Source organism: Cryptomeria japonica, chromosome 10, assembly GCF_030272615.1.
Source record: "Cryptomeria japonica chromosome 10, Sugi_1.0, whole genome shotgun sequence".
Classification (NCBI taxonomy): Eukaryota; Viridiplantae; Streptophyta; class Pinopsida; order Cupressales; family Cupressaceae; genus Cryptomeria; species Cryptomeria japonica.
Window position 1 is genome coordinate 50,252,697 of NC_081414.1, and position 25,197 is coordinate 50,277,893.

General features: G+C 38.3%; 1 protein-coding gene across 2 annotated transcripts in view; it reads left to right on the forward strand.

Moving 5' to 3' along the window:
• Window positions 1-25,197, forward strand: part of LOC131029556 (uncharacterized) — a 185,003-nt gene that overhangs the window by 157,814 nt on the left and 1,992 nt on the right. For both annotated transcript variants that reach the window (XM_057960069.2, XM_057960075.2), the window contains exon 10: window positions 10,927-12,553. In XM_057960069.2, coding sequence (XP_057816052.1) covers window positions 10,927-12,553 — 1,627 coding nt within the window. The remainder of the gene's footprint in view (window positions 1-10,926; window positions 12,554-25,197) is intronic.

Genomic DNA, 25,197 nt, shown 5'->3' on the forward strand with positions numbered 1-25,197 from the left:
GTTTGGAAAGGGCAACATTACATTTTTCTCAAAGCATTATGTTTAATTGGCATGGTAGCATCGCATTTAGGTTTACCTTTAGGTTATGCATACCATTCTGGTTCAAGCACCTTGGAAAGGCCAAAAGAAAGCAAAATGAATTTGCTCATTTGAACATATTTCCTAGGTTTTCAAACCCCAATAAAATATTGCAGATAAATGTAGGACTATAAAAATGTAGTACAAAGTTTGTATTTGTAAAGGCCATTTGAAAAAACTTAGTACCTTGTTTCAAAATATTGTGCCTTACTACATTTATTGGTTTTTTGCCTTGTGCTTCCTTGCAAAAATCAGCCCTCAAAAGTAATCAGTAAATCCTTGACAACATACCCTTAACAATAGATTGTTGATGTTAGTTACTTCTTTCAGTCGACCTTTAACAACATACAATTGACCAAAATAGGTTACAAATCAGATCAAGCTGGCCCTAGACACACTTATGACAGTTGGCTTTCTTCCCTCAGTCAAGTTGGCCTTGCACGTATCTTTAGTCTATGTTACTGAATTGTCAAAGGTGCTTTTAATATGAGGTTTGATATTGATAATCTTTTTATTTGATGAAGTTTGTTTATGGTAGCCGGGGTTTTTTTTTTTTGGAGGTGTGCGTGGAGCAATTTTTTTTTTAGCTGCGTTGAGTTTTGAAGCGCCCGCTTTTTTTGGATATAGATGCTATGCATTGCTGTTTGTAACGGCTCAGACTTGTCAATTAATGTTGTTATTGTAATATGAGTTGTGGGCTGTCAGAATTGTTCGAAAAAGTCCACACAATTCTCTTCTTGGGCGTTATGTTTGATATTGACCCCTTTTTGGATATGAAATATCGGCATTAAAACATTTTTTTGTGGAGCAGGCAGAGTTATTATTTTTGTTAGAGAGCAGTCAATGAATGTGAGCTCTTAAGAAAGGAATTTGATATACATTTCTCAGGGTAGTGCATAAAGGATTGTGTTTTTCTTAATACATGCTTGCTGAAGATCCTTTTTGAACGTGTTTCTCCAGCTGTGAAGTGGGTGTTATTTTTGAAAAAGTTTATCTTTTTGAACACAGATTAACATGTGTAACAGGGGCATTTTAAAAATGGTGTATGCATTTAAAACTTTTTCAAACTTACTGCAGCTGACAGCATACATATATGTTTAGATACGATGCTTAGAAAGGTTGTTGATGCCGTATCAAAGAACAGGTGACATTGTTATGCAGCTTTCAGAGGAAAACTTAGAAGGTCAAAATTATGTGGAGTTCATATTAAAGTTTTTTTTTAAAGGGGAAATTGTTTTTGGGTGTCAGGTGTAAGTTTTCATGAAAGATATTGAAGTTTTTTGGTGAGATGAGATAGTCAAGGATAGAGTGTGACGTGTGTGAAAGTGTGATCAATCTGTAGAGGTTGAAGGACGATTAATGAATTGAAGATCTGTCATGTCCCCTCCTTGATCGTTATATATATCCTAAATGAAGTAATTATTATTATTAATTAATATTGATAACTTAATGATGAACAAATAGTACCAAACCGGTACTAAGAGGGGGGGGGGGGGAGGTTGAGTCAGTACAAGCAAAACCCAATCTTAAACCGGTTTGTCAACTAACACTTATGCACTGACAAACAAACAGCAGCACCGGTCCTTCAACAGAGTTCAACCGGCAAACCCAGTACAACTGAGACAAGCAAAGACAGGTTGACACTTATCTTCTCATATAATCTAACTCTTCATTCCCATTTCACCCTAATGCATGAACAGGCAATCTACCATCAAAGATATACATATTACAACAAGATCAACATGCATCACCACTTAATCAAAAAACAATCATAACATCACATGAAGAAAACATCACACATGACACATATTTTTTACGTGGAAACCCAACTGGGAAAAACCACGGTGGGGATGAATACCCACAAGCTTATTTCTGAACTCTTTAGAAGTCCGCTCTGTTAGAAGCCTTGTCCGGTTAAAGATAGATACAATAGGTTCTGTTAGGAACCGATCCTGTTAGGGATCACCCAGTTAAGGGATGGCTACAATACCCGGTTAAGGGTTAAACCCTGTTAAGGGTACCTTGTTAGAGGATTTCAAGAACTCAATAGCTAAAGGATATCAATGACTCAGTAGCTTCGAGTTACGCTGTTAAAGGATTTTCAACAAGTCGGTTAAGGCTATCCTGTTAGGGGATTTCACAACTGTTGAAGTGGTTAAGGATCAACAGGTATATCAATGACCTGATAATAGCACTCAATGCCAATGCAAATCCGCTTAAGCTCTTCTTCACCTTCTACACTTACACTCTGCAGATATGACTTCTCTCCTCTGGTCTAGCAAGAATCACGTATCTCTTCTCTTAGATACACACACACAACTTTTGCCAACAACCAACAAAAAAATCACAACATCGACCTTATAGGACAACAGACAGGTCGATAGCATAAACCCTAAACCCTAGACCTGTTAGGTTAAGGAATTCAAACGGTTCAATCCTGACCGTTGATCATACTATATTGAATGCAACAGTCTTGATCCAATCTCAAGATATTCTCCATCGTTCATTTTCCACCAATTTCATGGCGGCTGATAACCCATCACACGTTATCACCGTTTACAGACTTCACACATTCCCGAGGTAGATAGGGATAGTCTTCTTCATGCAAGATCCTTCACGCGCACAAGGCTGACGTGGCAACACGATCTATTCTTTGTTATACTGCTAACTCATCACACAAAGATCACCGATTGAGTCACACAGGCTTGAGGTACTCCAACCGGAAATCCTGAAGTGGAAACTACCTACCAACTGGTAGTCATACAATGCTTCCATGTGCCGGTTCCCATGACTACATGCCGGTTCACCTTGAACAAATATACCGCTTTACTTTGGCATATATACCGGTTCTCACATATGCCGGTTCTCTCTTCATATCACATATTGACATCAATGACAACATACAATATCATTTGTCCTCATACCAGTTCACATAATGCCAACAAATATAACAATAACAACGAACTTCTATTTAAAATTTATTTATTTATTAAATGTATTATTTAATAAATATCTATTAATATTTATTGCTAATAATATTCCTGAAATATTCAAATTAAAATAAATTAATATTAGCTCTTACTTGGCATCAAAATACAATTGGAGGTTCTAAATCAATTATCACAGGTATAAGGGATCAACAACTCATCACAATCACCTTGAAATAATATTGCCAATGATGTATATATCTTCCGTTACACTGTAAAAAGTATATATGTCCCGACCAAGAGTACTAAGCCAAAACAATGAACCAATGGGTGTCATTGGACTGATTCATATGAATATGAAATACATTTATATCAAGTAATCATCAGATTAAGTTTTCTAAAGAACGATAGAGATTTATTGGGTGGCAATAGTCGAGTTATTTGGTCACTACATTCCCATAATATCAGCAAACAAAAATCGCGTTGAACAATCATTGGTTATGGAAAGACTTTGACCAAATACAATGATATTGTCGATAGCAATGATTCAGGCACATATATCCCAAAGTGATTAAGAGAGAAAGTAGTGCCCAGCAATCCATTAACAAATGAGTTTAATAGAAGACAAAGCAAGCAAGATCCATAGATCAGTAGGAACATTCCCGTAATCCACCATCACAGTTGGAATATCTAACAATAGCAATGATATCAAAGAAATATATAAGAGCGGCGACAAGTCAAGAGGAGCTATGATAGAAGATTATTCTTGACAGCAACTGATCATCCAACGGCAATATGAAGAGCATCCTCTTATTGAAAGACAATAACTATCACTGTTATTCTATCTACAAGAAATAGCAATCGGTAATAATAATGGCATCAACTAATAATATCAATTACGATATCACCAGCATGTCAAATGATCGATTTACAAAGGAAATGTGGGAACAGCGATTAAGGAGATGCCTATCAAAGCACCAATCTTTAATGACAAAGAACATTAGTATACAACGATAATATTATAATTGTGGAATAAAGTATTAATGACCAAGTGACAGTTCAACAATCACATAATGTCAGTAATTAAAGGATAATAAACATGTGTCTGAGTTAACAATTATGTTTATTAATAAACAAAGATATATGACTCCTCAAATGAAGTGAGGCGACTCTTATGGAAATTAAAGATATAAAATAGAATGAGAGACAGGGGGAAAGGGAGGGAAGGTCTGCTGGGTGGATAGAGGAAGAGGTCTGGAAACTACAGCTGCAGGTTACGACAAGTAAATAATGAATGAATACTTCATTATATAGGTTAATAAACAAAAATAATGAACATTTTATTATATACGTTAATGAATATAATTAATGCTTATCTAATGTATATATTAAGGAATATAAGTAAGTAATATTTTAATATGAATATTAATAATGAATATTTTAATACGTATATTAATGAATATTTTAATGCGTATATTAATGAATGTTAATAATGAATATTAATGAATATTTTAATACGTATATTAATGAATGTTAATGAAGAATATTAATGAATATTAATAATGAATATTTTAATACGTATATTGATGAATATTAGTAATGAATAGTTAATATATATGTTGCTGAATATAAGTAATGAACATTTTATTACATATATTAATGAATGGTTCTTAGATGTTAATAAATACATCTAAATGAATAGTTAGTAATATACGTTAATCAATAAATATGAATTTTGGATAATGGATATTTTGCTGAATATATGTTAGGGAATACATGTTAAATTAAGAATATGTAAATGTGGATTATGGAATGGAAAATAGTAATAAATTGTAAAATGTTATATAAATGTGATTACATGATGGAGGTTATAGGGAGGAGACTCCCTTAGTCTAAGGGAGGGATTATGATAATCCCTAGGGCAGTATATATACTGAACATTGATATGCATATGTATAACTGGTTGATTAAACTCAACCAAGAAGAGACGGATCTGGTCGATCCCCTCTGAGGACTTGGATGATGGAGGCATCACCCAAGGCAAGGAATAGACGAGGGTCTTCCTTGGATGGCTTGGGTGTAAGAGGTTACACCCAAGACAGGAATCGAATTAACCTTCGATTTCCTGGAGGGCTTGGATGTAAGAGGTTACATTCAAGACAGGAGTCGAATTCACCTTCGACTTCCTGGAGGGCTTGGAACCAAGATGGATTCCAAGAAGGCGAGCTCATGACCGCCTAAGGACATACTTTGTATGGCATTCGTATCGTTTTTATTAAATTAAAATTATGATTATGTTAACTAAGTATTTTAAAGTTAGATTGCAATTTAGATTAGATATATATATTTATATGTCTGTTGTAATCTAACAATCTATTTTGCAGGATAGTGATCTCTAACTAGTAGGGACATTACAAGATCAGAAAGATATCAAAAATCAAAGATTCAGAGGTTGGTGCCTCTTTATGATGGAGTAGGTGCTTCGTCATGAAGCTTCTTGGAGAGTTGGTGCTCTCAAAAAAAAAAAATTGTAATCAGGGTTGGTGGCCCACTTATGTTAATGAAAGCTATTAGATGCCTTGGTTTTTTGCCCGAAAGGGTTTTCCACAAGAAATCCTTGTGTTTGTGTCTTAGTGGTTGTTCTCTTTATGCTTTATGTGGTTTCATGAATTTATAGTTTTTGAAAAAGTTCTGAAATACTAATTCACCCCTTCCCCCCCCCACCTTCTCAGTATTTCTTGTGTGCTTCTCAGAGTTAATTTTCCAAGAGAGTGCTACAACTCTCTATTCTTCTGGTTAGGCAGGGGCCTTTGTTTATTTCTTGGCCCATTCCTCATTCTAAGGTTGCAAAATGTTTAGGGTCATTTTTGCTTGGATTTCTAGTGCAAGAGATCTATGCTCTTGGTAATAGGTTGTGATTCATCTGTAATGGGATTATGTTTTTCAGCTACCAGAGGCATCGATAGAAGTAGGGAAAATTTAACCTCCGAGTCTGACACTAATTGGATCGACCAGGTAGATATAGAGGCTGAGACTTTAGCCATGGCAGAGGAGGAGTGGAGAGCACGAGCATAGACAGGAGATTCAGAGTTAGATAGTGACATAGATGTTCCTGATGTTGGTGAGCATGGCATGGTGTCACGGGGAGCGGCTATGGCTGTCGAATCATCCAAGACCTACCTTAGATGCCTTCGCAGGGGGCCGAGGCCGGAGGGTGCAGGCTCCTCTGAGCCATAGGCTTGTAGTTGTATTTACCTTTGGTATTTGTATGGAACATTTGATGATGATCATATGATAACATGGATTTTTTATTCCATGAGTTTTGTAATATTGTATGCATTTGACAATATTTATAAATCTATGTTTGTTATTTCCTTCACCTACAATTTCCATTTATGCTTATGTGGTTGATGTATACTTGTGTATGTAATCAAATGAGCCGAGTTTGATGATGTTATTGTGTCTTTAAGGTGTATGCAATAAAGGGTGCATGAAACAAATTTTAAATCTTTAAAAATCTCTAAATTTCTTGAGTTTTTCACTTTCCCGAGTCCAACCGAGTCCGAAGCCGAGTTTGACTTGAGTCCAAGTCTGGGTCGGCCTTACTGAGTCTGAGTCCCGTTTCTTTGGGTTAGACCCAGGAACTCAAGCAAACACCTGAAAACCCTTGCCAAATACAACCAAAAATCTCTAAAAGCTTCAGCTAGTTTACCTTGAAAATCTTCATATTCGTGAAACCCCAAAATTTCTAAAATACCATGAAAAGTTGAAAATCAATGTATTTCCTGAGCGAAAATACCAGACCAATTAGGATGGATCTTTCACCACCAAAACTAGCAAGATTGAAGAGGTTTTTTTGTAAAATTCCTCACTAGATTTTGTTTGTAAATAATTATGTATAACCAGTTCATCCAGAGATGTAACTTTTACTTAATGGATTGAACATTAAAATGTCTATAATTTCTTTATGCATACAACCCGTGAAGACCAAGTCACAATTCAGGTTTATTGATTTTCACAACGATTAATGAATATTCAATTTCACTACTCAATATCGCATAATGGTGCACCTGTAGGCTGGTCGTGGTGGTTGGTGTCCCTTCGCGTGGTTATTTGTCATTGCAGAATCTTCAAATTTCATCGTATGGCGTGTCTGGTGGTGACCTCCTGCGTTAAATACCCCGGAATGGAGTCTATGGCTCACCGCGATTCCATCAAGCAATGCTGGCGTGTTTGGTGGTGACCTCCCGTGTTAAATACCTCGGAATGGAGTCCGTGGCTCACTGCGATTCCATCAAGCAATTACTTGTCATGCCGCTGTCCTCCTTGATCCTTTGCATTTGCAGTAATAACTAATACACACCCGATATCGGGTCTTCTCAGAACAAACAAGATGAAAGGAATGGGTCGGTGTGCTGGTTGCCTCCCTCAATACAATTACATAGACCTGCGTTACGTGCCAAAGGAAATACTCGCCGTTGGTCTGCAAGGTCACACGGTAATGTTTAATATTACGTGCCTTCCCATGAAAACTATGATGGTCTTCCACAACCCGATTCCTCTCTGTACCTTGCGCAGCCTCTACCACGTCTCACAAGGAATAGCAACATACAAATGAACGGTGTGTTCTGCAAACAAGTTCCCGCAAATTCCCAGTCTTCTGCTATTACTTCCCAATCTTTACTTCGATTCCAGTAGGCCAGTAGTCGCTGGCGAAAGAAATGCTTCCAATACAATTTGATATCACGTAGATATCCAGTCTCTTCTTCCAGTTCTTCAGTTTATTAAAACTCCGTCCTTCTCCTTATGTGCCAAACATTATTTAAAGAACAAAGGTGGTAGGATACCCGTAGGAAAACCAACTCCCGCAATATCAAATAATAGTTTAAACAAAGCAATTAATATTTAGCTTTTAATTAAGCTTTATTGGAAAAGCAATTAACTATTATTATAATATATTAATCAATATGAGAACTAATATAAAATAAGAAAAGTTAAATTTATTTCATAATTAATACCAAATAGTATTAACTTGACAGGGACATCACATTTTTGTCCACAACTCCTGGAAGAACTCCTCTATTCATTTTGACAACATATCCTTAAGTGTTCAATGTCTGAATGGGAGAAATGAGAGCCAAAACTCCAATTTATAGAGTTTGGAGGGAAATAGGACATTCAAAAATTAAAATATTTTATTTTTCCTTGGAAAAGACACCATAACGTTTTAAAACAACTTAAGTCTCCACATCTCCTAGTTGTCCAACTTAGAGAATAAAAAGTTAAAACACTCCTTTAATATTTAAACACTAAAGTGAATAATAAAATGTCACTTTATTACCTTAATGCAAAAGTTAAAATAATATGACCCGCCCTTACAAAAAACTTGCCAAGACACCGGAAATGAAAATCAATCGTGCTGGAACATAACTGAGAAGGATGATAACTGGTGCTGAAATGAGCACTTCCTGTAAATAGCAGTGTTCTGCAAGGACTGAGGAGAACAAACCCAAGAAAATTCAGAATGCTACAAAGAGCGTTTTCACCAACTAGAGCACCGACACCCACACAACTATTGGAAGCCAAGAAACTGCAAATGAGCTCACCCAGAAAACAAGAGTCCCCTAACTACCTCCAAATGGCCTATGAGAACCAAGAATCAGCTAACAAGAAATCACAGCTGACTAGGTCCACGAAGTTGACATTACAAATAGCACTGTAATGCTCATTAATTTTTGAATTTTTTTTTTGCAAATGTTAGTATGAAAGTTAGCGATATGAAACCATCTACAACCATTGCATTTTACACTAACTTTTTGCAAATTTGACTTCTGAGTGTAGAGATGGATTGAGAAGGGCTAGTTTACTTCAAATATTTTTTAGTGATTTTGAAACCTAAAGGGATGAAAAGTGAAACAATGTATTGGTAAAGTGAAATGTTCTTTAATCAATTCAAGAGGTTTCTTTTTGTCCCATTGAAGATTGTTAATGAAATTTACCACTTTTTCAATAATAATTACTGGATACATCTGCATATACTTTTCATAAATAACTGCCTCTTGACTGAGTATAGATTTATTTTTTCCATTTAACATGAAGCCTGATTGGAAGTTAGAAACTACTTCAGCCTTCCAGTTTTGAGTTTTCTTCTGTTTGTGCACGCTTAAGAAAAATGTGTTTTTCCTTGCATTTCATTTTATCTTTTATTCAAGCATTATATTGCTGGCAAAGAAATTATACTTGTTTATAGATGTATTTCACAGGGATTCTAAACAGCCTTAGGAACCATTAAAAACTACTAAAATCTTAATTGTCTCGTCTCTGTGTTACCAATTAGAGGGTTCGACAGTCAACCTACCCAATTGGGTATCGATCAAAGCTACCTAGGATATTAGTTTGCTTATTGGAACCTACCAGAATATTTTATGAGCTAAGAAATGAGAACACAGACTAGAATGCTGCATCATTGTCTTTATTAATTTTCAAAAATTTGGTCAAATAAGAACTGACCTAGTTATATGTTGACAATGAATATTTAGCAAAGGATTGTACGTATGACTGAACTCTTGAAGAAATTCAAGTTAGATGTAGAAAAATACGCTTATTCGGTGGGAAGAATGATCTGTCCATATCTCGTTATTATTCTTTTGGAGGTCCTTTGCAGATGCCTAGCTAAGAAAGAAAAGAGGGTGTAACATCTGGCTTGAATATGGATTACATCGTTATGCATATCTGTCAAAGTGCTTCTGTTGCTTGCCGCTGGCCCACTAGCATGAGGGATTGGTAGAAGTCCGAACTGAGAAAAATATTGACGAATATTGAAGAGAAGCACTAAGGTGTGTATATTTTTATTCAATGTATGATATATTGTGTATAAACCCTATTGTGCATGGATAACATCCTGCACCAGAAAAAATGCATTGACCCACCCTACCACATGGACGAAAATTGTTGAAGTCATGTTTGATCACAATAAAAGTGGGATAAATGGCCAGTCAATGACTTGTTTGAAAATTGCAATTTTTATAGGGAAAAAAACACGATCCCTGCTGATCCATGATTAATTGTGGTTTTTTTGCAATTTTTGCTTCTTCAATTTAAAACATTCAATGGATTTTGGTTTTGCCCAGAATCATCCATTGACAAGTTGCTTGGCATCTCAAGACACCTTCTTGAAGGTCTGGATGGTTACTTTCATGCCCTTTAGTAGTGGGAAAGAGAGTGAAGTTCTGGAAAAGCAACATCATGCAACTGATGCAAACTTTTTCCCACTTGTGGTGGCAGGCCTACTTTCTAGGGAGACTTGATGATAACATCTCTTCTTTATGCATCCAACCAAAGAACATTTTAGAGGGCAATTGTTACAAGGATACATATTGTGACATTCTACTTCAATTTTCTTATGCTTTACAGCTAACTGCTGGGCTTATATATGTAATTTTTACCTTTTGCTTTCTGTTCTACATTTGTTGTTCAAAGCATTTGGCTGCTGTGAACTGTTTTTAGTAAGTTATCCTCTTCTTAATACATAGACTTCTCTTTTATAAATAAAAAAAGAAGTGCAAACCTTTTCAATAAAATATGCAGCAAACCTATGAGATGCCATTTTTATTGTAAGGACTTGAATGATGACTCAAAATTCCACTATATAAATGGGTTAGTAATATTGCATATCGTATAGTATATAGAGGTGTTACAAATATCCAATGTTGGAATTTTCAACTGATGATCAGGCTGTGGATTTGGCAGAACTCTTCAGTAGCAATACTGCTGTATAACTTTCCATTTTATATAACTTTTTTCTTATGTATCTTTGATAAATATATTATTTGATCCATTCTCATGCTTATAATAATGTTTTTCAATAAGAATTTATAAAGGTCGTTAACAATGAACATGACTTGTAGATTTTCTTTTGCAGGTTTGAAATCTCATGCAGTTACACTCTATGAAGCGGGAAAGCTTGGTGATGCTAGCATTGCTGAGCTATGCAATGACCTGCTTGCGCTAGAAGGTACAAAGTTTGAAGGTGAACTGCAAGAGTTTGCAAATCATGCATCCAGTCTTCGGTGTGTGCTTGAATGTCTCCAGTCTGGTGGATTGACAACTGATACAACAGATGGAGATGTTTCTGACTTAATTGATGCTCTCTCTAGCAAAAGTGCTTTTTCTGATGGAGAGAATCCAAGAAAAAGCATTGGAAACTCTAATTTTGGGCAAGAACTACAATTAAATGGTTCTGGAAATAATAACTTCCATTGGAGCTCATTTGAATCTGGAATTTCTCAGATGGATAATCAACCTTTTGAATCAAAGGACCCATTGCCAGAGTCCAATAAAGCTGTTGACAGATCATCTGAGCACTATGTGGGCCAGCTGACAAAGGTGGGCCTTGATGCTGAGAAAGAAGAAAATTCTTTGAGCTCTACTTACACCAGCATCAATTCAAAGAATCGTGTGAAGAGGAAGCGCAAATACCGTGTAGATGTTCTTCGTTGTGAAAGCTTAGCTGGCTTGGCACCACCAACATTGCATCGTTTATTTCGTCGTGACTATGACATAATTGTTTCAATGATCCCTCTTCCGTCTTCTCCTTCAGTAATTTTGCCCGGAGGTGCCAGTCCTGTCCATTTTGGTCCACCATCATATTCTTCCATGACACCATGGATGAAACTGATTCTATACTCAGTAGCAGGTTCTGGTCCTGTTTCTGTTGTTCTTATGAAAGGTCAGCGGATTAGATTGCTTCCTCCACCCTTATCAAGATGTGAGAAAGCTTTGTTGTGGGCTTGGGATGGATCTACTGTAGGAGGACTTGGTGGCAGGTTTGATGGAACTCTTGTAAATGGAAATATTCTTTTGCATTGCTTGAATTCATTACTAAAAATCTCAGCTGTTCTTGTTTTGCCCCTGTTGAAAGTTGATTTAAATGAGTCCGGAAAACCTATTACAAAGGATATACCATTACCTTTAATAAATCGAGATGGTTCATGTACCATTGTCAATAATGAGATTGGACTTAGTACTGAAGAAATTGCACAGCTGAATTCAACATTAACAATTTTGGCTGAAGAACTTCAATTTTGGACAATAGGATATCTCCGTCTTATAAAGATTCATAGAATGGAAGATAATGAGAATCACTCTGCTAAAAATGCAAAATGTGAGTGGGTTCCACTCAGTATAGAATTTGGGATACCACTTTTCAGCCCAGAATTGTGCAGAAGCATATGTCAAAGGGTAATACAATCAGAGTTGCTTCAAGCTAATTCACTTTCTGAGCATCGTGAAGCAATGCAAAAGTTAAGGAAAAGGCTGCGTGATTTTTGTGCAGAATATCATGTAACTGGTCCTATTGCAAAACTCATCTATGCTAGGGAACATTCAACAAGAGATGCATCACCCATGCTGACAACTTATGCTAGTGGCAGATGGGATCCTTTTGTTGAACCTCCATCTCCATGGACAGCAAGTCATAAGAAACTCACAAATTTTGATCGGCAAAAGCGGCGCTCTGAAATTTTAAGTTTTGATGGTGATATTCTGAGGTACTGTCTCGACATTGTAAAATATGTGTTTCTCTTGTTTGTGGTCAATCTTCAACATATCTTCTGGTGTTGTAGGGAGTAATATCTGAGTGCCTAAGTTCACCTGTTTTAAATTTATTCAATTGGTTTTACTTATACTTGTGTAGCTCATTATTTTCCTTTCATATTTATATGATCATATCCTTTAAAGCTCATATTCAAAATTTATGTAGGAAACTGAAAATATAACCTACCCTTCTTACTCCTAATATGATTGTTTTCCTTTTAAAATAGATGAATTTCCTGCGTTCAAGATTTTTGAGATGACAAAAGGCAGGATAATTATTCTTAACACCATTTGGCATTTTTGCTAGCTCACATGTCACATAGCTAAATAGTTAGGAGTAATGGTATGTGATTGTCAACATAATTGCTTGTACCTTTGAGCTCTCTCCTATGAGACTACGGTGCATCATTTGGAGAAGTTATTTTTGGCTAAAAGAGGATTATAGTAAACATTCACCAACACAAAAGAATATGTAGGAAAATATTGCCTCTCTACAAATATTTTTAATGACTGACATGATATTTCTAGAGTCCATGTAAATGACAAAGAGTGCTTCTTGTGATAACCATGTATGTGATTATTGTATCAACAAAGAAAACAATAAGATTGCAACCTTATCATTTTCTTCTTCCTCCTGATGATGGATTATAGAGTACAATCTGAAAAGTTGATACAAAAATCAAATGCACAGTTATTATTAGAAGCACTCTACCCAATAGACATCTACCAAATGACAACAAATTGCATGATGAAATGCAAATGCCCATTTAATTGAAAAAACATATGAAGATATTTGAGTAGTGACTTTGACTGGTTCTGTTGGGCAATGCATATGAGGAAAAGTGGGAGCAAACACTTCCACCTCCAAAGATAAAGGTATAAAATCTTGGAAGTAAATCACAATTTGCAATATGGTGTATAAAATCATTCAGATATATATGGAATTTCTTTGAAACAAGTTATTGAATACCATTTGGCAATATGGTGCATAAAATCATTCATATATACATGAAATTCCTTTGAAACAACCATGGAGATCTTTCTAGTCGATAATGCTTATCGATCACTATTTTCTCATTAAGAGGGATATCAGCCACATCTTTATCAGGCTTGAAGATTGGGTCTCAACGTCCAAGGTTGAAGACAATTATCTATTGCTTCATTGGCATGTAATGTTCCCTGACCACACCAGCGAGGGAGGCAAACGTACGGTGGGGTTGGAGCAGGGTCGTACGATGGTGTGGCCGTACGGTAGGGTCAAGGAAGTTGTACGGTGGCACAACAGGCCGCACGGTAGTGCAGGGGCAGGCCGTACGATAGCACCAAGAAGGTCGTACGGTGGTGTAGGGCTGGCCGTACAATGGTGTAGGACAGGCCGTACGATGGTGCAGAGCCAGCGCACGGTGGTGTAGGGCTGGCCGTACGGTGGTGGAGAGCAGACCGTGCGGTGGTGCTGAAGGTGTATGGTGAAGGTCATATGGTGGTGCGGATTGTGTAAAGATGTCGAGGTTTGGTGAACTACAGCGATTGTGTGGTGGGTTTTCGGAGTAACGGGTTCGGAATATTATGAGTTCCCTTTATGCATGTAAATCCAAATTAACAGATACGCAACTGGAGAAAGTAAGCAATGATATATTTCAAGATTTGCCAGATCCGGAACGAATACAAAGGCAGGATAGGGTGAGAGGTGAATCCCACCGAAACTACAAGTACCAAATAGGGAGGGTCTTTCACCTCCGAAATGGCAGTAACCAGAACTCCAACAAGAATTCGCACAAGAGAAAATAAATATCAAAACTCGCATACCCCCAGCAATGACTAACACGGCCAAATATATGGGCTCCGGGAAACTTCCCGAAGGGTTACAAACGGGCCGACATGACCAACCAAAACTTGCCTAATCTAATTAAATAAAAAGGGCCCAAAATATTTGTTATTAAATTTGGGCCTTACAACAAAGTAGTTAGATTTATTATTTAACTACATCGGGGATATCATAGTCGTCCCGGGCCAAAAATTGCTTGCCCTCAAGCAATTGCAGACTTGGATGCTCTAGAATTTGTTCGCCTTCCCAGGTGGCATCCTCAATGGGTAGATTCTTCCAGCGTATAAGGAACTCTTTGACTATGCGTGTTCTCAACCTCTTTTCTCTGACATCGACGACCTCCGCCGGTTCCAAAATTAGTTTCCCTTCTTCGTCGATGGGTGGCAGATCCCTGGACACTATGACGCGTTGCCCGACGGCCTTCTTCAGACATGACACATGAAAAACATTGTGAATCTGACTTCCCTTAGGAAGCTCCAATTCGTAGGCAACTTCACCCACTCTCCGAACCACCCTGTAGGGTCCATAGAAACGCGGCTTCAGCTTCTCCTTACCACTTGTCTTCAAGGAGGATTGTCTATGCGGCTGAAGTCGGAGGTAAACCAGATCACCAACTTCAAAATTTCGCTTAATCCAGTGTCGATCAGCCTACATCTTTTGTTGGTTCTGTGCCCCTGCAGGTTTTCTTTGAGAGTTCTCAGGATGTCTAAACTCTCCTGAAGCCAACCTTTGGCCATTGGTGCACGACTATCTCCCAATGCCAGGCCAACAAATGAAGAAGGTTCATAACCGTACAGTGCTTTGAAAGGTGGCATGCCTATCGACATGTGATAAGTGGTGTTGTAACAATGTTCACCCTAATGTAACCAGCGAACCCAAGCCCTCTGTTGTGCTGAGACGTAGTTCCTGAGATAACCCTCCAACCATTTGTTCACAATCTCGGTCTGTCCATCTGTCTGCGGATGGTAGCTCGTGCTGGGCGATAGCTCGGTTCCAGCCAACCGAAATAACTCCATCCAGAAGGTACTCAGGAAACGGCTATCCCTGTCACTGACTATGTTTCACAGTAAACCATGTAGGCGGAACACCTCACGGAAGAACAACTCGGCTACTTGAACTGCTTGATATCTTGTGGGGATGGCAAAAAAATGTGCATACTTGGTCAATTGGTCAACTATGACAAAAATGCAATCCTTTCCTTGCACTCTAGGGAGTCCCGTAATGAAATCCATCGAGATGCTATCCCATTTCTAGTCGGGAATTGGCAGTGGTTGCAACAGTCCGGCCGGCAGGTTATGCTCAGATTTGTTCTGCTGACAAGTGGAGCATTCCCGTACATACTGCAGAACTTCCTCCTTAAGCCCCTTCCAGGAAAACCTTTCACGGATCTGTCTGTAGGTTTTCAAGTATCCCGGGTGTCCAGCCAAGGGGGAGTCATGCAATTCCTTCAAAACTTTTTCCTCATCTTGGATTCGGGTACCGGATAAATTTTGTCCTTGTAATAAATGATGTCGTCAACTACCTTGTATCGGTCATCCTATACTCGACCATCCATCAGTTTGTAGGCAAAAGTGTTCTTAGAGTATTCAACCAACAGGTATTCCTTCCAGTCCGCCGAAATTTGAGATAAAGAACATATGGTGGGCCTTCTTGACAGGGCATCAGCGACCACGTTATTCTTTCCCTTCACATATTCAATGTCGAAATCAAATGCCTGGACTTTGCTCACCCATTTCTGTTGTCGTTCATTCAGATCCCTCTACTCCAAGAAGTATCGCAAGCTGTTGTGATCTGTTTGCACAACAAACTTTGCTCCGACGAGGTACTGCCGAAACTTCGTCAATGCGTGTATGATGGCGAGCATCTCCTTGTCGTAGATGGAATATAACCACTCAACTCCCGAGAGCTTCCGACTCTCGAACGCAATGGGGTGACGGTCTTGCATCAACACCGCTCCAATGCCTTCACCCGAGGCATCACACTCCAGGATGAAAGGGCGAGTGAAGTCTGGTAGTGCCAGATCCGGACACGTGCTCATCACTTCTTTTAGTTTGTCGAAGGTCTGTTGTGCCTACGCATTCCAATGGAAGGATCCTTTCTTTGTCAGATCTGTCAGTGGTGCCCCAAGTTGTGAAAATCCTTTCACAAACCTTCTATAATAACTGCACAAACCAAAAAATCGGCGCAACTCCGAGAGAGTCTTTGGTGGAGGCCAATCCAAAATGGCCTGAATCTTTTCCTGATGAACTTGTACCCCCTGGGTGCTGATGACGTGACCCAAGTATAGGACCTTTGTCATTCCAAATTCACATTTGGATCTTTTGGCATACAATGATTGTGATTCCATAATCCCCAATACTTCATCTAAATGCCCCATATGTTCCTTCCAAGTCTTGCTGTAGATGAGTATGTCATCGAAGAATACCAATAGGAACTTACGCAGTTGCTTGTTGAAGATATGGTTCATGCAAGACTGAAAAGTGGCCGGAGCATTGGTTAATCCAAACGGCATGACCAAGAACTCATAATGTCCGTAATGGCAACGAAAGGCCATCTTTTCCACATCTTGCTCCCTCATACGGATCTGATGGTAGCCAGAACGGAGATCAATCTTGGAGAAATAGATTGCGCCATGTAGTTCCTGTTCGTCCAATAGCTCATCGATCCTGGGAATGGGGTACCTATTCTTGATAGTCTTCTTGTTTAGTGCACGATAATCGACACACATTCTGAGAGTCCCGTCCTTCTTCTTCACCAGTACCATCGAGGACGCAAAGGGGCTAGAACTTGGTCGGATCCATCCCTTATCAAGGAGTTCCTGGATCGTTTTCTCTATCTCATCTTTGAACTTCTTCGGGTGGCGATAGGGTGTGGTGATAATGGGTTTTGGCCCCTCCTCCAACTCGATGGTTTGCTCAAACCCTCTGTGTGGGGGTATACCAAGTGGAATATCAGCGAAGACCAAGCTATGCCCATCCAGAACCGACTGAAGTTCCCCATCCTGATAGTGAGTCGATTGCCCTTTCACAGGTTTTGTTGAGATCAAGCAATGTGTTGCCCAAACTACTTCATCATGTCTGAAGATGGCTTCCATCCTTTTGGCAGAAATCTCCCTTGGGCCGCCATTCGACATTCCCCTGAGAACTACCTTCTTGCCATCAACCTCAAATGAGAACTCCATCCGTTTGAAGCTCTGTGTGTACTGGTCAAGGGTCTCCATCCATTGAATGCCCAATATGACATTCGTGTCATCCAGATCCACAACAAAGAAATCATCGGTCACCGTGTAATTTCCCATGGTGATAATCAGTTGCGGAACCAGGTGAGTGCATGATAGGAGATTGCCTCTTGCCACCTTGACATCGAACCCTTCATGTTCCTTCGTACACAAGCCCCTACAGTTGACGAGTGACGAGTTTATGAAGTTGAGCGAGGCTCCACTGTCGAGCATAACAAGAACTCGTTGCCCTTGGAGTGTACCACATACTCTAAATACACTGCACCTTGGGGTCCCTGCCAGTGTGGCAATGACGCCCCCCCTCCGTACCAATGTGGAGATTCTCTCCGCCAGGCTGGTTTCTTCGGCCAATTCTTCCCTTGGGTTTTGCTTTCTTCATGCTCCTCTTCTCCATTAGACATTACTTCAATATAGTGAATCTTTCCTTTGCCCAAACATCGGTGGCCTGGTTCCCATGGTTCTTTGCAGGTGAAACACAACTTCTTCCTTCTGAGTTCCTGTCTTGTGGCTTCATCGAGCAATGACCCCTTCGGATAGGGTTTATTATCCTTCTCCCTCGAAACGAAAGGTGGTTTGGTAGGTGCAAAACTTCTGGAAAAGGAAGATGTTGCCATGTTGCGAGCCTTTTTTATTGCTTCCGTGAGCGTGCTGGGGTTGAACCCTTTTACCCGACCTTTCAGTGGTTCCATCAATCCGTCTATGAACAAGACCACCAATCTCCGCTCTGAGATGTCGGTCACCAACACAGATAGTCTCTGGAATTTTGTGATTAACTGTCCATAGATCCCGATTGCTTTAGTTGTGCCAACTCCTTGAAATTGAGTTCTGGGTCCTTCCCTTCAAATCGATCTATGAGCTTCTCTGTGAATTCAGCATAGGAAGTTATCTGGTCATGGCCAAGAGTGACCATTCCATGATGCCACCATTCATGCGCGACCCCTTCCAGGTGGAGTGCTGCAAACTTGATAGCTTCATCTTCAAGCATCGGGTTGAGTTGGAAGTAAGTATCTGCCTTTTGAACCCAAGCACGTGTCGAGGTCGCTCCGGCCCCATCAAAGGATGACAGGTTGATCTTGCCAGCCTTCCGTTTGATGTCATTGTTATAGTGTCCATAATGGCCCCAACTTCTGCCGCCCGAGTATTTCATCCGGAGCTCCACATAATCCTTGAAGGATATGTCCCCTTCGAGATTTGCATCCCTCCAATCTTGACTCAACTATGCTTGCATCTCCTGAAAGGTGGATTCTGGCTCCCCCCGTGGTGCTTCGGATTTTTGAGGAAAAGTCGGCATCAGCGGCTGTGAATGTGAGCGTTGGACATTTGACCTTCCCGTGACCAAATCATCGCCCTGTCCATTCTGTTCTCCATTCGTTTTTCCCAAGGCCAATTGTCATAAGGTTTCCTCCATGATTTGTTGTCGTTGCTCTCCTCTGGTTAGGGTGTCATTGAGTTGAGCTTGGCTTTTGGTTAGCTCCCTTAATAGTGCCATGACTTCTCTTGTAGGGTCCTGTGGTTCGCCCATTCGATCGGCTGAAAAGTACCTCCTTCTGGTGTACACTTGCATCCACTACACGACAGGCTGGCAAGATCACAAGCTCTGATACCATTGTAATGGTCCCTGACCGCACCAGCAAGGGAGGCAAACGTACGGTGGGGTTGGAGCAGGGTCGTACGGTGGTGTGGCCATACGGTAGGGTCAAGGAAGTTGTACGGTGGCGCAACAGGTTGTAAGGTAGTGCAAGGGCAGGCCGTACGGTAGCACCAAGAAGGTCGTACGGTGGTGCAGAGCCGACGCACGGTGGTGTAGGGCTGGCCATACGGTGGTGCAGAGCAGGCCGTGCAGTGGTGCTGAAGGTGTACGGTGAAGGCCATACGGTGGTGCAGATTGGGTAAAGATGCCGAGGTTTGGTGAACTGCAACGGTTGTGTGGTGGGTTTTCGGAGTAACGGGTTCAGAATATTATGAGTTCCCCTTATGCATGTAAATCTAAATTAACAGATACACAACTAGAGAAAGTAAGCAATGATATATTTCAAGATTTGCCAGATCTGGAACGAATACAAAGGCAGGATAGGGTGAGAGGTGAATCCCACCGAAACTGCAAGTACCAAATAGGGAGGGTCTTTCACCTCCGAAATGGCAGTAACCAGAACTCCAATAGGAATTCGCACAAGAGAAAATAAATATCAAAACTCGCATACCCCCAACAATGACTAACACAGCCAAATATATGGGCTCTGGGAAACTTCCCGAAGGGTTACAAACGGGCCGACATGACCAACCAAAACTTGCCTAATCTAATTAAATAAAAAGGGCCCGAAATATTTGTTATTAAATTTGGGCCTTACAACAAAGTAATTAGATTTATTATTTAATTACATCGGGGATATCACACAACAACAACAGACTTTATTATTGGTGAGGATTGTGAACCACAACAATTTTTTAAAAAACATTATTTATGTCAACTTTCACCCTGGTGAAACTAAGAATACCTGCTAATATTCACATTATCATGACAATGCCAAAAATAGGCAAAGTTTGTTTATGAAATCAAAATTGCTAATATTCTTCCCATGCTTCACATGCGATTTTTCAAGATTCGCATAGATAAAAATTTGAGTGCATACTGACTTGCCTACAATGGTAAAATCAACTGTAGAGACGTGAAACCAGCCAAGCTGTTGTGATTTTGAAATGTTAAAACAATATTCATAATCTAAATCTTGTAATTTTAAATAAAAACAATCAAACTTCATATCACTCAAAGATATAGTTTATGTAGCAATCAAGCATATATTATAACGCATCAGACCACACACAAGAATTGATTACACTATGATTGAAGCAGATAAAATTATGTAATAATATAATGGTGGAATACAATATATTGAACAATACATTTCAATGAATGGCTTTATAAAGTCATTTTCCCATACAACCAACAACCTGACCACCAAAAACTTCTTTATCTAACAAATAACTTATTACAACCACCACACCCAATTAACTATTAATGTAATATTTTTCAACATTTCTCCCCTTATTACATCACTTTGAACAAAGGTAGAAACAATGGTGTACTAGATTGGGACAAACAACAACCCAAATATCACAAACCATGAAGAACACACCTAATTGGACATATCAGTGGATGTCCTGAGTATCCATCAATACATAGGAATCAAGACATACTCAACTATTCACGAGTACACCATTCCTCTTGTGAACTAATACATTCTCAATTATCCCCACGAACACCACTCTACATGTAAATTGAGACACACTCACTATCAACCACTTAATCTGTGGAGCAAGACATACTCACTATCCATAGTGATGATACCTTCCTTGTGGATTAGAGTCTTAGACATACTCATTGTCCACAAGTGCAGAAAATCCCCCAAACCCAAAAGGGGAAAATCATAAAGATTTAGTTCCTCTCAATCAGTGTACCATCCATGAGTGAGAAACTAACTTGAGATGGGAATGTGCCTCAGGCTTTTTAGAAAAGATATACGTCTTAACTATCTTGGTGAGGAGGGTCTTGAACATGTGCAAAACCACAATCTTCCATGCCAAAGCTTCTATTTGTCCTCAACTTGCTGTCAATGAGGTCTGTGGCAAATTGAATGCAATTCATCAAGATATGTCCTCTTTGATTACAATGGTAACATTTAAAAACTTTAGTCCATTTGTTTGATGAAATGTTGAACTTTTTGACAAGTAGAACATTTTCTTCAGCAATCAAGTTAATTTTCATGAGTCAAATGCATTCATCAATCAACAAAGAATCATAGTTTGCAAACTCATTTTGAGTTTGTTTAATGTAAAATTAAGTTGCTAGTCCGGGTACAGATGCATGGCGGTACAGCTATTTTTTTTACTTGGGTTTGGGAATATATATATATATATATATATATATATATGTATGTATGTATATGTATGTATGTATGAAGAACAATGATACTCATTGCCAATAAATAGAATATTTAACTACCTCATTCATAATTTGCAAAAATGAAAATACTCAAGTCTCAAAATATCATTACACAACAGAAATCCAAATTACAATCGCTATTTAATATCTATATTCTTCTTCATCATGAGCATCAAGGTCAACATTTGGTTCGATTTCATTTGACCACAATCAATTGGATTGCCACTCCCACTAGTTGTATCAAGTGTAGAAGCTACCTCATCTATAGAGACTTCAACAAGCTATGCAACTGTAGCATCTAAATCACCACACTCATGGATTAGATTCCAATTTTTTGTCACACCCTCATTGTATTCAGCTTCCTTATGTGACAAGGGACGAAGGTTGGAGTGTATATAGACCAAATCCTCTTTTTTTGTACCCAAATTGTAATGTCCCCTTTCTAGGTGATAGGAGAAGAGTAATGGGATGGTCTATTATTTGGATCTCGTAGGCTGGCAGTGGTGGATAGAGACTCATTCAGGGTATTCAGTATCCGGAGTTGGCATTTCAGACAGTTTGAGGGCCATTGGGAGCAGCTCCTTGATTTTAGGGAGATTCCCTATTTTTGAGGAGGTTGTGGCAGTTCCCATATTGGAGGTTCCACGGGACCATGTCATGGTTTTAGTTTCAAGGAATTTGGGTGTGTTTCCTAGTTTCTAGGAGCATCCCTAGATTTTAGGGATGGGACTACCAGTTAGCTCAGCTTTTCCGGCATCGGTCACAGATAGGTGACAAAGTTATATTCATGATTGTTTGGTTATTTTGGGCTATTATTGGATATCTGGAGATATTTTAATATATTTAAATATTTCCTATTTTAGCGATTAAATAAATTAAAATAAGGCTATGTATTTAGTCATTTCGGAGTAATAAGGGGTTTCTGGCTTCATCTAGGTGGATATGCCTATGTGTTATAGCTCGTTGGAAAGGTCTTGAACTTTGCTACATGATTCTCACCTTCCGGCGTCTTTTTGGATGCCTGAAGCTATTTATTTGCAATTTAGTGTTATTTTCCTATAGTTGATGCCATAATTAGAAAATAACACTCTTTTCATAATGCACCAACTTTACTCCTTTTTAGGGTTTGGCTTGGAAAGGAAAGGAGATATAAGGAGATGAAGACCAAATTGTTCATTATTATCTTTTTACACAATCAAACTTATTTTTGCGAATTAGCTCTGAGTGGGCGATTCTTCATCTGGGACGCAAACCCCAAGATCTGGACTGGCTGGGACGTAGCCCTCAGCAGTTATTGACATTGGATTCTCAGGCAGAGTGCATTGTTGACAGAGATTGAGTACGCCATTCTTCATTGTGGATTCAAGTTGCAGAGTAAGGGTTTCAGCATGGCAGATTGATTCTTCAGATTGGGTGTGATCCTTGCAGCCTTAGGGCCGCCCTTTGCAGCAGGTACATCCCACGTGGAATGTAAGGAATGCATGTATTCAGCCTTAGAGGTATTCTTGATTCATGATCACTATTCACCTTTCAGTTTGGCATCATTGTGTGGATGTATGTTCCTTGGATCTGCATTGGAATTATTATTTGGTTTTACAAATCAGAAATCTGTCTGGTACAGCTTGTAGCAATTCTGAATTTGGCTGTATGTTCTTATTTATTTTCAGTCTCCTTTCATGTTTACTGTTCATTATTCATTACCTGTTTGAAAACTATCAAAAAACACAAAAAGAAACAAACCTTCTGCAACTTCTGTCTATTCTCTAAAACCATCAAAGGAATCACAGGAAGATATAGTTTATAAATTTAAAAACTACAGCAGATCAGCAAGGGGATCCATCAGGGATCTTTCACAAATGGTTGTACTTGACCGAGTGGATAAAGGACTATGTACTCCAACTCCTCTCAGCAGAAGAACTTGCAACTTGTTGAGTTTGCATACAACATTTTGTATTTAATTTTATAATTCAAGAATCAAAACTTAAAACATAAATTATAAAATAATACACTGTGATGTCCCCTTCCTAAATTCACCCTAAAAACATAAATTAGCAATAATTTAGGATTTAGGTAAAGGGGTTCATCCTTAATACAAAATGATTTTTTTCATATTTTCCAACCATAGCTAACATCATGCATACCTATCAGTCATTTACTTATGCCAATAATGAAATGTTAAGAGTCCTTCAATAGATTGTTAATTTGTTGTAAAACTTACTTCCCATAGATTGCATGAGACTCCTCTCCCCTATTCTGCTAATCCTTACAAGATGGAAGATTTATTGTGCCAAGGGCGCATGACACAGTCTACATGCGGCTCCTCAAGGTTTACTACCCATCTTGGGACATTTTTGCCATGTGACCGATTTACTCTGCCTTTCCCCCACACACTCCCTATTTTTGCAAGTATTAGAGAAAGACGAAGAATCAAATCACTGCAATCTATGGACATTATCAGAATTACATTGTCAATTATTTACTTAGTCCTTAATTATCTGTTATGTGAATTGTCAACATTTATGTTACATATATTATATTATATTACATTATGAGTATAGTATTACATTGACAGTGTCATACTAGATTGGCAGTATTATACCAGATTTTATTAATACACATTAGCTTCAGATTACAGTAACCTTATTATGTTATTTTGTCTCCTTATGTTATTAATAGTATTATTATGTTCTTGAACAGAGTTGAGTTGTGTTTTAACAATATTAAATTGTATTAACAATATTAAGTTTTATTAGTAGTATTAATTTGTATTAGCAGTATTGAATTGAATTAACCAGATTAAATTATATTAGCAGTATTAAATGCTATTAACAATAGCAAATTTTTTACCTATAAAAAAAAAAACAATAGCAGATTTTATTAATAGTATTATTATGTTCTTGAACAGAGTTGAGTTGTGTTTTAACAATATTAAATTGTATTAACAATATTAAGTTTTATTAGTAGTATTAATTTGTATTAGCAGTATTGAATTGTATTAACCAAATTAAATTATATTAGCAATATTAAATGCTATTAACAATAGCAAATTTTTTACCTATCAAAAAAAAACAATAGCAGATTTTACTAGCAGCATTATACAATGTTAGCAGTCCTATATCCTTTTATCCATACCTGTAATGATTTTGCTTATGACTGCTGACGTTTCTATTTTGGTCTACCTTAGTTTCTCCCTATCTTACCTTCCGTATTCTCCTTGTCTTCTTATTCTTTTTTTTTTCCTATCTCCTCCCGTGAGAAGTATCGCTGTCTCTCTTTTTAAATCCTCCAGCAGCCCCGATCTTTGGGATCTTGGGGAGAGACGTGACTTAAATGAGGGTCACGTCCTCCTCCAAACTATGCTTGCCTCCACAAAGTCGTGACCCTTTGTGGATCGATTACATGCTTTGTTTAATTAGCACTTGATTTACTTTTTGTTAATATTCAATTTTGTTGGTTAGTATCTCATACAGGTACTTTCATATTAATTTAAATTAGTGTATAATATAATCAATTTTTGTATATTAATTTTAATCATTAAATATAATCAAGATAATTCTTTTAAATAAATTGTGAGGAGATATAACACAAAATAGGG